Genomic DNA, 10903 nt, shown 5'->3' with positions numbered 1-10903 from the left:
GGGACTTGTGGGAAAGCTCAGGAAGGCGGGGCTCGGCGTGAGTTGCTGCGAGCCTGGGATGCCGGCCTTGCGGGCAGTAACGGCCTAGTGAGGTGAGTCGGCCTTGTCGTTATCGCCGGCTTTGGCAGCCGACGGGGCTTTTGGGGTCGCGTGGCTCGAAGGGGGCGCGCGGCCGTGGGTCCCGGGTGAGGCGGAGGGCGTGAGGGCGTGAGGGTGGGCGGCGAGGGCGCGGCGGTGTCCAGGGTAGCGGCGTCCCGGGTGAGCGTTCCGGAAGGGGCTTGCTCCGCGCGCCCGGGTCTGGACGGCCTGCTCTGCTGACCGTCCCTCCACCCCGGCTGCCCGGGGTACTGGGCGGGTTTGCGGTGGTTGGACCGCAGATCCACTCTCCCGAGAGAACTGCGGTGGGGCACGCCCCCTGTCGGCGTCGGTGTGCAGTGTTCGCTCGGATATTGAGTGTGAAAGCGATACGCCCCGCGCTGGAAGTTTCTGGGTGCTTGCTCGGACTCGAGCCTCGTCGCAGGTACCGTTGGCAGCCATTGCGCCTGCGGGAGCAGCAGAGGTGATGAATGAAATGGAAAAGGGTTTCGACGCTTTGCAGCATCACAGTGGCTTGCTGCGGCCTTATTCCTATTTTTGAGCCCCCAGCAAAGCGCTATACTGGTTTCGCTTTATTTTACTTTTTCAAATGAGATCTACATATGTGATCAAACATGGGCACTGCCTGAAAAGAATCTTTTTTTTTTTTTTAAATTTTTTTTAACGTTTTATTTATTTTTGAGACAGAGAGACAGAGCATGAACGGGGGAGGGGCAGAGAGAGGGGGAGACACAGAATGGAAGCAGGCTCCAGGCTCCGAGCCATCAGCCCAGAGCCCGACGCGGGGCTCGAACTCACGGACCGCGAGATCGTGACCTGGCTGAAGTCGGACGCTTAACCGACTGCGCCACCCAGGCGCCCCTGAAAAGAATCTTAAACTTAGTTTAGGTTCTAGGGCCAGGCTAGGGGTCAGAAGACCTATCTGCATTTGCAACCGTTAGAAAACTTAATTTTTCTAATTTCTCTCTCTCTCTTTCTACTCCCCCACTCCTCTTAAGCTTTGAGTTCCCTCCCACCTTTTTGGGAACTTTGTCCCATCACTCACCCTTTTTCCTAGATTTTATCTTGTTTCTCTTCGCCAGACTATACTCCTGAGCAATCTTAGATTATTACAGAATCACGCTAATCCCAATATAATCTCATTTACTCAGCATCTCATTTTACTTCCACTTTTTCTTTAAATCTCAATAAAATTCTTAATAAATCTTTACATGACCAAATATAATGCACTTTCATTCCTCTTAGATGATCTTTGTGTCATTTGGCACTGCTAACCTCTGTCACCTTGAACTCTTAAGAATTCTATTCGGTGAAATTACTCGCCCAAGTTTTCCTACCAACTCTCTAGTTGTTGCTGCCTAGTTTTTCCTATGTGTGTTGGCATCTCTTCCTCTGCTTGTTCCCCAAATGATAGTGTTTTCCAGGTTCCAGTCCTTCCCCACCTAAACCTGTAGTTACAGTGATTAAGCATGTCCAAATCCATGATTGCAATTTCCACCTTTATGCTAGCGACACTCAAATTTGTATCTCTAGCCCTGTGTGACTACCTATAAGTACCTACTGGTTATATCCTGATCTTCCATAAGCACCCAGTTCAGCATATCTCAAACTGAGATATTTGCCTTTCCTCTTGTCCTCCAATCCTGAAGCTTTTTCCTTTTCTTTCTTTCTTTTTTTTTTTAAAGGTCTAAAGAAAAATTTTTTAAGTAATCTCTACACCCAATGTGGGGCTTGAACTCATAACCCCAAAATCAAGAGTCACATGCTCCACCAACTGAGCCAGCCAGGTGCCCCCTTTTTTTCCTTTTAAAATTGTGATCCAGACTCAAAATGGCACTACTCATTTAACGAGGCTCCCAAGCCAGAAATCTAAGACACTGGTTAAGTCCTCTGCTCCCCCACTCCTTATGTGAATCAGTCATCAAGTATCTTTTATTTTCCCACTATAATATTTTTCACATAGCTTTCAGACCTCATGGCATGGCATTTCAAGACCTGTCCCATAGCTACCTTGGCCTTCTCTCTCATCATTCTCTTAGTCCTTCAGTCTGCCTGCCCACTTCTCCATGGTTAATCACTTGGCTGGCCTATTTGAAGCTTGGCTAGTTACTGCAACTTTGGGGACTCTTTCCTTGAACCCACCACCCTACCCACCATCTGATTTATGCCTGTCCTTTGTTGTCAGTCCCACAGCATCTCTGTGTACCTCTATTTAGCACAGTTGCTCTCAACCAGGAGTTAATTATGCCTCCCAGGTGACATTTAACAATGTCTGGAGCACTTTGTCACAGTCTGGAGGGGAGGGGGAATACCGCTACCTAGTTGGAAGAGGCCAGAGATGTTGCCAACCATCTTACAATGCGTAGGACACATCTCCTACCACAAAGAATAATCTGTCCCAAAATATTGATAGCCCTAAGGTTAAGAAACCCTGCCTAGCCTAATATTTTGTTGCTCAGTACTCGATTATTTTGCTTCCTTCTCCACTAGACGTAAGACCTTGTCTTGTTTTTACAGGGCCTGTCACATAGCAGAAGTTCAATAAATTTTGAAAAGGAGTAAAGGAGATAATTAGGATTAATTTATAAGCTAGAGATGGGCAGACAGTCTGCTACCATGGGCTACTTGCTAATTTCAGTGATTTCCTCATTGCCTTTCATTTACATTGATTGCAGCAACTCCCAGACTTGTCTGTCTTTCATTTGTTCATTCAGCAAACATTGATTCATCTAAAAAATAATATACTGATGTTTTCTTTCTTCAGCATCACTTTAGGCTCTCCTCTATGTTTTTTGACCATTTATGAAGTGGTAAAAAATAATTAGCTAAGCTTCAAAAAAATAAACCAAATATTTTTGTTTAATTCTCGTCAGAGATTGGTTGGTTAAAACTCTGCAGGCCATAATGACTTCGACAAATAAAGCAATTGAATTACAACTACAAGTGAAACAAAATGCAGAAGAATTACAAGACTTTATGAGAGATTTAGAAAACTGGGAAAAGGATATTAAGCAGAAGGATATGGAACTAAGAAGACAGAATGGTGTTCCTGAAGAGGTAAATTTCTTAATTAAATCCTACTTTAGCCTCCAGCATAACTAGTTTAAAGAGAAGCAGAGCCATTAAAAAATTTTTTTTAATGTTTGTTTATTCTTGAGAGAGAGAGAGAGAGAGACAGCACAAGCAGAGGAGGGACAGATATAGCGGGAGACACACAATCCGAAGCAGGCTCCAGGCTCTGAGCTGTCAGCACAGAGCCTGACACGAGGCTTGAACCCATGAAGCATGAGATCATGACCTGAGCCGAAGTCTGATGCTGAACTGACTGAGGCACCTAGGTGCCCCAGAGCACAACTTTTTAAAATGTTTTGTGAAAATACTGAATTTGAAGTGATTTGCTGCCTGTCGGCATTCTGAAAAATTCTGCTTTTTAAAGTCTTTGTAATTATTTATATTAATTACATGAAGACGTTTTAAGACTTAGCGAATAGTTCCTGAAAGGAAGGCCATGTGATAATTCTTAAGGTAAATGAGTAACATCATACAATATTTAGTGTGTATATATATATTATACAGATCGTATATGATTATATACTTCATGATATGTTAACATACACTATTAGCGTAAAATGTAGATGGTACAACCAAACGTTTTTCTTAAGAGTATGCATTTAAATATGGATAGCTTTTTCATACTAATGATGTGGAGGCAGTTCAGTTTGCTGTTGTACTACTGCTAATTCATTATAGTAAGGCTGAAGATCAGGCAGGTTTGGAAGTGTGCGTTTAGGATTGCAAATTAAATGTATAATGAAACTTTCTAGATTCTAACTTTTCTTGTGACTAAACAATGTTCAACATTTGTCAGAGAATGAATTTAACATTTCAGGCATGAATTATTATAAGTGAAGATAGTAAATTGATGTTTTTACATACTTAAAAAATAAAAAGTACTTCCTACTTGAAGGTATAATTTAGTGTGAATTATAAACATTGCTGGTTACACAAAAATGTAATTAATAGAGCAGGGCTTAAAACGTTGTGTGTGTTTTTTTTCCCCTGTCCCTAGAATTTACCTCCTATTCGAAATGGGAATTTTAGGAAAAAGAAGAAAGGCAAACCTAAAGAGTCTTCTAAAAAAACCAAAGATGAAAACACAAAAAACAGGATAAAATCTTATGATTATGAAGCGTGGGCAAAACTTGATGTGGTAAGTTAATCTACTCTTGTGCTTCTTAGTATTTGAATAAAGTTATCTTAGAGTTAGCTAAGAGTCATGGGTTAAATGAAAAATAAAGTTCTTATGCTTGTTTTTGTCATTTGGATTGTTTTATGTGGATACAAATTCATTCATAGTGCTCTTCAATTTGCTACGTTATTTTTTTCTCCTGCAGCCCTCTTTCAGTGTATAGTGGCTAAAACAGCCAGTGTTCTTTTCTTTTTTTCCTATTTTTTTCTTCCTTTTTTCTCTTTTTGCAAAAATAATATGTAGAGGTCCAGTGTACTCTTCTTCCAGTTTACCCCAGTGGTTATATCTTCCTTAACTACAGTGCAGTATCAAAACCAGGAAATCGATATGGTACAATGTATATAGTTCTGTGCCATTTTATCCCATGAACACTTGGGTAACCACCATGGCATTTAGAACTCAAAAATATTGCATCGCCACAAAGATCTCTCTTGTGCTGTCTGTTAATACTTGCACCCACATCCCTCCTCCCCGCCGTCTCTAATCCCTAGACAGCCAGAATTCTAAGATAGTAATAACTCCCAGAAAAGAAGGACTCTGCTATATGTTTTTATAGACTGAAGGACCTAATACTGGCTGAGAGGGAATGTCTTAGTGTCTAGTCTTGGGGCTGTGGCTATGGGACAATAAAAGTAGGCCTATCTTTTTTTTTTTTTTTTTTTTAATTTTTTTTTTAATGTTTATTTATTTTTGAGACAGAGAGAGACACAGCATGAACGGGGGAGGGGCAGAGAGAGAGGGAGACACAGAATCGGAAGCAAGCTCCAGGCTCTGAGCCATCAGCTCAGAGCCCGACGTGGGGCTCGAACTCGCGGACTGCGAGATCCTGACCTGAGCTGAAGTCGGGCACTTAACCAACTGAGCCACGCAGGTGCCCCAAAAGTAGGCCTATCTTGATCCCCAGAGAATGGGCTTCACCCTTCTAGATGAGGGTAAATCTGTTTGCCTCCCATCTCCCACACGTAACACATGGTGTAACTGGAAAATTACCACCAGTACTCTGCCTCTGAACCCTCTACGTAGTGCTTCAAGCAGCCATCATTAGGTCAGCCTGTGAAAGGCAATCTGTTGGTCAGCCTTATTCTAGACTCTCACCCACCTTAAGGGTTGATTTGGTTTGATTGATCTGAAATATATATTCCTTTTTAGTCTTTCTGAAAGTGTTAATGTAATAGTCGATTTATACAAAAGAGTAAGTGAAGATATATGGTCTAAAGCATAATAATAAAATGAATATGTGAGCCCACCATATAACTTAGAGAGAATTTTTCAGTCCTGTTGAAGCTACCAGTGTGCTCCTTTCCTACCCCATCTTCTTTTCTCCCCCTCTACTTCCATAGATAACCACTCTTGTGATTTTTGTGTTTGTTATTTTATTTGCACTTTACTGTTTAACATTTTTATTTGAGGTTATACATACAGTAAATGAAAAAAATCTGAATTTTTGCTCATATATATACTTGAGAAACCACCATCCACATCAAGATATAAGACATTTCCAGCATCTCAGAAACCTCCCTTTTCAGTTGATTGCCCCCCAAAGGTAGCTGCTGTTGTGATCTCTAATATTTTAGATGAGTTTTGCCGGTTATGGAATTTCATATAAATGTATCATATAGTATGCACTCTTTTTGTTTAGCTTTGGTTGCTAGCATTATCTGACATTGATCTGTATTGTCAGTAGCAGTAATTTCTTTTTTTCATTGCTGATCAGAATTCCATTGTGAGAGTATATCACAATTTGTGTATCCATTCTTCTGTTGACATACATTTGGGTTGCTATTATGAACAAACCTGTTATGAACATTATTGTATGTGTCTTTTGATGGATATAAGCATCCAGGGGGAATTTGCCAGGTCATACTTTATATACACATTTAGGTTTAGAAGATACTGCTTAGTGGTTTTCCAAATTAGTTGTATTTTTCTTAATGAAACCAAGGCTAATTGACTCAAGATGGAGCTGGCACTATTAATTAAATAGTTTGCTATCTGTTTCAGTATTGTCCTGATGTAAGAGAAGTATGGTTTTAGGTCTTGGATTTATTACTGTGGGAAATGATACTTTCTGAACATGACTTTTACTCTGCTGAGTATTATATAGTCCACTTTTCATTTTTTGTGACCTTACCCCTCATTATGTAGCCTTTTCCTTTTCATAAGGTGGTATCTTATAATGCTTTTTCTTGAAAAGCATCATCTCAGATCATTACCTAGAGAGGTGCTTTCTACACAAACGTTTGTTCATTCACAGATACTGATTGAGCTCCTGTTTTGAGATCTGAGCATCGTGCTTTAGTGTCCTGCTGCTGGTGGTGTTATACACATATAAACATAGCAGGAATGGATAATCTTGTCTCGTTAATGTTGGTAGGGTGGTGGTATTTGTGGAATCTTCATGCTAACACACAGCTAAGCTTCAGTCTATCTCTTAATGTTCATTCAGTGTAACTAAGCATAGATTTTATTTTTTAATTTGTCAATACTTTTTTTTTAATATAAAATAGTATGCTGTTTGTTAAATGCAAAAACGATTTTGTTTACATAATTGAAGTTTTTGTTTAAATGAGCTTTAGTGGGGGTGCTTGGGTGGCTTAGTCGGTTAAGCATCTGACTTCGGCTCAGGTCATGATCTCACCATTCATGAGTTGGAGCCCTGCGTCAGGCTCTGCGCTGACAGCTCAGAGGCTGGAGCCTGCTTTGGATTCTCCCTCTCTCTCTTTCTGCCCTCCCCCACTCACACTCTGCCTCTCTCTCCCCAAAATAAATAAAAACTTTAAAAAATATTTAAATGAGCTTTAGCGAACTCTTTAATGCTTACTAGTTTAAAATCTCTTTGTAAAAACCATTCTTTTATCATATATATTTAAAATATATTGATGGGGTTCATGAGATGATTTATTACCATGAAAGGAAAGTGTGATCCCAAAGAGATTGGGAATTGCGGGACTAGCATAATACATATTTTCTTTGATAGTCTGCTATATTTTTGGAATTCGCTGAGAAACAATATAACAGCCGCGGACAGAGGAGTCAGATTTGCCTGGGTTCAAATCCTGACTTGACCACTTATTAGCTGAGTGATTTTGAGTTAACAAACTTCTGTGTTTTGGTTCCTTGCAGTGGAAAATGGGTAACTATACTTACCTCATAGGTTTTTTGACGATTAGGAGTTACTGTGTTCTGCAAGCAGTTTTTAATGTTTTAAGATTAAGGAAGGAAAAAGCGTTTTAGTAAAAAACACTCTCTTGGCTATTGGTTGTTTATTATATTAATTTGGGGTTATTTGCAAACTTTGGTTATGTCAAGCTAATACCTCACTACTAATAGTTTGTGACTTAGGGGTGTTTTGTGGACCCTATTGACTTAGCTTACTTTATGTGTTCAAAGGTAGATTCTTTTTTTTTTTTTTTAATTTTTTTTTTTTCAACGTTTATTTATTTTTGGGACAGAGAGAGACAGAGCATGAACGGGGGAGGGGCAGAGAGAGAGGGAGACACAGTATCGGAAACAGGCTCCAGGCTCTGAGCCATCAGCCCAGAGCCCGACGCGGGGCTCAAACTCACGGACCGCGAGATCGTGACCTGGCTGAAGTCGGACGCTTAACTGACTGCGCCACCCAGGTGCCCCAAAGGTAGATTCTTTAAGTGGTTTGGATCTTGGTTTTCTAGGGTACATTTTTCTCTGGATATAATCCTAACCAGGAGGGGTTATTTGGGTTGAAAGCAACTTAGACCTTTAGGTCTTTAGGTGATAACAAGCTAAGTTCTATTGAGTGTCTTTTTTTTTTTTTTTTTTCTTTTTTTATGTCTTCTTTATTTTAATGGTCATGTAGTTATGAACACTAAGTTTTCCTACTTACAATTTCAGGACAGCATCCTTGATGAGCTTGATAAAGAAGAGAGTACCCATGATTCTGTGTCTCAGGAATCAGAGTCAGAAGAAGATGGGATTCATGTAGATTCACAAAAGGCTCTTACTCTAAAAGAAAAGGTATTCTTTAGGTTAGCATTAGTTTCCTTCATGTAAGCAGGATATGTAGAAAATCACATGGCTCCCAGTATTTCTTCAACATAGTTTGGGGGGTATTCAAATTTTAAGTTTTTATTGGCTGTACCCATATCAAGAGAGAGTAGAGCTTGTTGATTAGGAATGTATGCTCTGAAACCAGATTACATGGGTTCAGATCCTGTGACAAGTTCTTTAAATTGCTTGTAACTCAGTTTTCTTAACTGTAAATATCAGATTAATATTATTAGTAAATTTCAATGGGTTATTATGAATATTAAGGGAATTATTATATGTAAAGTGCATGGACTGTACAGAGAGTCGTTTTAGGATTTTTTGTAGTAGACAAAAGTAACTTAAAATCAGCGTGACATGAGTATTAAATTCCACTCCTCCGTATCACAGGCCATCTTTGGTTACTTTTTGGAATGTTAAACATCCCTCTTTGGAAAAGCCTTGTTATAAAACTAATAATGCTTTTCAAAAAGATGAAACTCTTTTCAGATTAAACTTCATCTTGATGCCTTTCTTTTGTTACATTTCTGTGGGTTGTTGTCAGTAAAAAGTGTATAGTGCTAGGTGTGTTACTCATTTTTCTACCAGGGCTTTTGGATTGTGCCCATACTATGACTATATAGTGAATTATCAGCATTTGTTGAAAGACCGTTTTGCTTAATTCTCTTTTCTTTACTGTTAACCTTGATTACAGAGCTAATGAGTTAGAAAGCTATGCATAATATTGAAAGCAAATGTCTCTGGAATTCTGTGCCAGTATGTATCTGACTCATATGCTTTTTCAGGGCAATAAATACTTCAAACAAGGAAAATATGATGAAGCAATTGAATGCTACACCAAAGGCATGGATGCTGATCCGTATAATCCTGTGTTGCCAACAAACAGAGCGTCAGCATACTTTAGGTTGAAAAAGTAAGGCATTTCCATAATGTTTGTGAATATTTTATGTGTGTATCGACACTGATTTAAGAAAAGAATCTTTCATACACTCAGGCAATGACATAATATTCAGAGATAAGCCTTGAAAAGTTGTAGAGAAACTCCAGACACATATTTCTTCTTTTTTTTTTTTTAATAGTGTTACTGACTTTTTATTCTCATTACTAAGCATAGTAAAACAAACCTACAATCATTTGCTTTCATTATAATTTCTTGAACAAAAGAGCATTTGGCAGTATTAAGGACATAATCTTAGAGCAGTCTTTTAAATGAAATCAATTTGGCTTTATAAAAATTTCCCACATGGCCTTTCTTTTCCAGATTTTCAACATAAAGTGGTAAAAATTTGTCCCAAATTTTGGCATTTGCATGCAGAGTAGCATTTGGGAACCATACATCATAAAAAGATAACTGTCATCTTCCCTTGAAAGTGGGGATGGGGTCTTCATTTTTTTTTTTTTTCTTCCAAGTTTTTATTGAAATTCCAGTTAACATACAGTGTAATGTTAGCTTCAGGTATAGAATGTAGTGATTCGTCACTTACATACAACACCTGATGCTCATTACAAGTGCACTCCTTAATATCCATCATCTGCTTAACCTATCTCCCCACCCCAGCCTAACCCACCTCCCATCCAGCAACCCTCAGTTTGTTCACGAAAGTTAAGAGTCTGTTTCTTGCTTTGTCTCTCTCTCTCCCACCCCAGTTCATTTGATTTGTTTTCTAAATTCCACATATGAGTGAAATTATATGGTATTTGTCTTTCTCTGACTGACTTATTTCATTTAGCATAATACTCTCTGGCTCCATCTGTGTTGACGCAAATGGCAAGCTTTCATTCTTTTTGATGACTAAGTAATATTCCGTTGTGTATAGATACCGTATCTTCTTTATCCATTTATCAGTTGATGGACATTTGGGCTCTTTCCATAATTTGGCTATGATAATGTTGATATAAACATCAGGGTGCATGTATTTAGTATTTTTTAATCCTTTGGGTAAATTTCTAGTAGTGCAATTGCTGGAATTTAGGGTAGTCCTCTTTTTAACTTTTTGAAGAACCTCCATCTGTTTTCCACAGTGGCTGTACCAGTTTGCCTTCCTATCAGCAGGGTAAAAGGGTTCCCTGTTCTCCACATCCTTACCAACATCTGTTGTTTCCTGTGTTGTTAATTGTAGCCATTCTGACCGGTGTGAGGTGATATCTCATTGCAGTTTTGATTTGTATTTACCTGATGATGAGTGATGTTGAGCATCTTTTCATGTGTCTGTTAGCCGTCTGTACGTCTTTGGAGAAATGACTATGCATGTCTTCTGCCCACTTCTTCACTGGATTATTTGTTGTTTTGGGTGTTAAGTTTGATCAGTTCTGTATAGATTTTGGTAACTAAACCTTTATCAGATATGTCATTTACAGATATCTTCTCCCATTCTGAAGATTGCCTTTTAGTTTTATTGATTATTTCCTTTGCTGTGAAGAAGCTATTTTTTTAAATGTTTATGTATTTATTTTGAGAGAGAGCACAAGTGGAGGAGGGGCAGAGAGAGAAGGAGAGAGAGAATGCCAAGCAGACTGTGCCCTATCAGTGCAGAG

At 39.2% G+C, this 10903-nt stretch overlaps 1 protein-coding gene across 2 annotated transcripts in view; it reads left to right on the top strand.

The window, feature by feature from the left end:
* The first annotated feature begins 1 nt into the window (after position 1).
* RPAP3 (RNA polymerase II associated protein 3) overlaps positions 2-10903 on the top strand; it is a 43417-nt gene continuing 32515 nt past the window's right edge. The window contains exons 1-5 of one of the 2 annotated variants that reach the window (XM_047865159.1): positions 2-92; positions 2970-3153; positions 4166-4306; positions 8216-8338; positions 9154-9281. In XM_047865159.1, coding sequence (XP_047721115.1) covers positions 3001-3153; positions 4166-4306; positions 8216-8338; positions 9154-9281 — 545 coding nt within the window. In that variant the 5' untranslated portion in view covers positions 2-92; positions 2970-3000. Of the gene's footprint in view, positions 93-370; positions 521-2969; positions 3154-4165; positions 4307-8215; positions 8339-9153; positions 9282-10903 lie in introns of those variants that run through there. The other variant, XM_047865160.1, reaches the window with a different exon arrangement.

The sequence above is a fragment of the Prionailurus viverrinus genome, chromosome B4 (assembly GCF_022837055.1).
Source record: "Prionailurus viverrinus isolate Anna chromosome B4, UM_Priviv_1.0, whole genome shotgun sequence".
Taxonomy (NCBI): domain Eukaryota; kingdom Metazoa; phylum Chordata; class Mammalia; order Carnivora; family Felidae; genus Prionailurus; species Prionailurus viverrinus.
Note: the sequence above shows the minus strand (reverse complement) of the source record. Positions and strands in the feature narration are given on the sequence as shown.